Source organism: Phaethon lepturus, unplaced genomic scaffold (genome assembly GCF_000687285.1).
Source record: "Phaethon lepturus isolate BGI_N335 unplaced genomic scaffold, ASM68728v1 scaffold32546, whole genome shotgun sequence".
NCBI classification, from domain to species: Eukaryota; Metazoa; Chordata; class Aves; order Phaethontiformes; family Phaethontidae; genus Phaethon; species Phaethon lepturus.
The window spans coordinates 494-2,338 of NW_010548839.1; the positions used below are offsets into that span (position 1 = coordinate 494).

Genomic DNA, 1,845 nt, shown 5'->3' on the forward strand with positions numbered 1-1,845 from the left:
CCTCCCGCGGAGGGGGCTGCAGCCCCCCAGCTGTGGGGCCACCTCCCACTAAGCGCTTAGAAAAAGGGTTTCAAAGGGACAGGTCGGAGTTGGCAGCAGCAGCGAGCAGGCATGTGCCAGCGTGAGCTCGGATTGCCGCTGTCTCCCCCGAGCGCCTGCTCCCAACGCCACCGAAGAGCAGAGCCCTGTGCACACAACGCAGCAGGAGAGAGGCAGCAGGGCTAGCAGCCATGGCTTTATTCATCGTGCCCTGAGAGTCCAAGGGAGCCGCTGCCGGAGGAGGAGAGCCGCAGGGAGGGCAGCAGCATTGGTGTTTCCACAGGGCCCCGTGCCCCTGCTCTGCTCCAGGGGATGGGGAGGGAGAATGTGTCCCCCCTGTCAGCGGGGTGGCTCAAAGAGGTACTCCAGGTCTGGCTGCCGCAGCCTCTGCTCCCTCTTCTTGTTCTTGGCAAACTCTCTGAGCATGGCCATCACGTCGTTCTCAAATTCAGCTGGTGTAGGCTTCGCTTCTGCGGTAAATTAAACAGAAAGGGGCAGCAAGAGAATGGCTTTGTCCTGTCCCAGAACCATACTCACCCCCCCAAGCCCAGGTCCCACAGACCGGAGCAACGGCGCTGCCTTGGCCAGTGCCCCGATGTCAGAGCAGGCAGGACAACGGGCAGCTGCACCGTACCTGTAGCCCAGTAGTAAATGTCCCAGTCATTGCTGGGCTCGTTGATGAGCCGGTCGTAGAGGTTCAGCTGCTGCTCACTCATGCGGTTCAGGTTCTCCTTCGCAAAGAGGCTGGAGAGAGGACGTGTGAGGGTGAGGGCAGGCGACCAGAGGAAGAGCTGGGTTGGCATGCTGCTCCCAACCGTGGCTGGCACCCAGCTCTCTACACAATGCCAGAAGACATGGAGGAGCTGGGTCGAAAGTGACCTGCGTCCTGCCTCCAGCCCCAGCCTGCTCTCCGTTAACCACTACTTCAGTCCCAAAACCCAATGGGCCTTGCCTCGTTCATACATCCCAGAAATTACATACATCCTTCCCAAAGGATTTTGGCTCAGCCATCACCTAGAAGCTTTCTAGAGCTCTCGCGTGCCTGCAGCTGCCTCTGGCTCTGCCTCGTCCCGCCCAGCAGCAGCACTGATCATTGCATCTCAGACCCAGGCAGGCGTAGCTCTTGTGGTGGTTTATCCAACAGCTCAGCCTTTTACCTGCCTTCTATCCTTCAAGCAACATCACATCTCCTCAGGTTTTGGATTACAGCTGTGCACTACCCCACCAAACTCTTTCCTGCAATACTCAGGGCTCTTCCCTGTTAATTAAAAACCTGTAACATCTTCAGGGAGCTGAACTACATGGCAGCTACGCTCACCTCGACTGGCCTTTCTCCTTTAGCTCTCTAGGGCTGATGTTATCTCTCCTGTAAAGTACACCCCATCCCTGCCTGCTCCTGTCTGCAGGAAACAAATTGTCAGGGCGCTGTGGGGAAGTGGACAAGCTGCGGAAGGTGGCTGAGAAGCCGGGAGGGAGGACAGGCACCCGGCACCTCACCTGAGCAGGATGCAGTTCTCCAGCATCCCCCTCTTTCGGCTCTCGTACAGCAGCCGGGCTCTCTTGGTCTCCAGTGGCTCGTCGGGACGCTCCTGCCAGGGGGGTAAGGGGATCTCCAGCACATCCTTCCCCGAGTCGGTCGGGGAGTCCCCATGGTAGCCACGCTGCAGGCACACCGGCCCCAAAACATGCCGGCACAGAGCCCGCCCGGGCAGGGCGCAGAGCTGTGAAAGGGACATGGACGGTGCAGGGGACATCAGGCCTGGCTGCCCCAGCGGGGACGGGGGGTCCTCAGCACACACGGCCCTC

At 59.8% G+C, this 1,845-nt stretch overlaps 1 protein-coding gene across 1 annotated transcript; it reads right to left on the reverse strand.

Annotated features, from left to right (window-relative positions):
- Nucleotides 1-378: 378 nt before the first annotated feature.
- On the reverse strand, nt 379-1,775 carry SDHAF2 (succinate dehydrogenase complex assembly factor 2). Its single transcript, XM_010290100.1, has 3 exons — nt 1,537-1,775; nt 674-783; nt 379-509 (listed from the first exon to the last, which is right to left on the reverse strand). The coding sequence occupies exons 1-3, from the start codon at nt 1,773-1,775 to the stop codon at nt 379-381; spliced, it is 480 nt and encodes a 159-aa protein (XP_010288402.1).
- Nucleotides 1,776-1,845: the final 70 nt, after the last annotated feature.

Excerpts from the sequence above, each read along its gene's own strand:
- SDHAF2 (XM_010290100.1), bottom strand. The coding sequence starts at position 1,775 with ATGTCCCTTTCACAGCTCTGCGCCCTGCCCGGGCGGGCTCTGTGCCGG. Across the intron at positions 784-1,536 it reads GAGAACTGCATCCTGCTCAG|CCTCTTTGCGAAGGAGAACC; the intron begins GTGAGGTGCCGG and ends TCCTCTCTCCAG. Across the intron at positions 510-673 it reads CATTTACTACTGGGCTACAG|AAGCGAAGCCTACACCAGCT; the intron begins GTACGGTGCAGC and ends AATTTACCGCAG.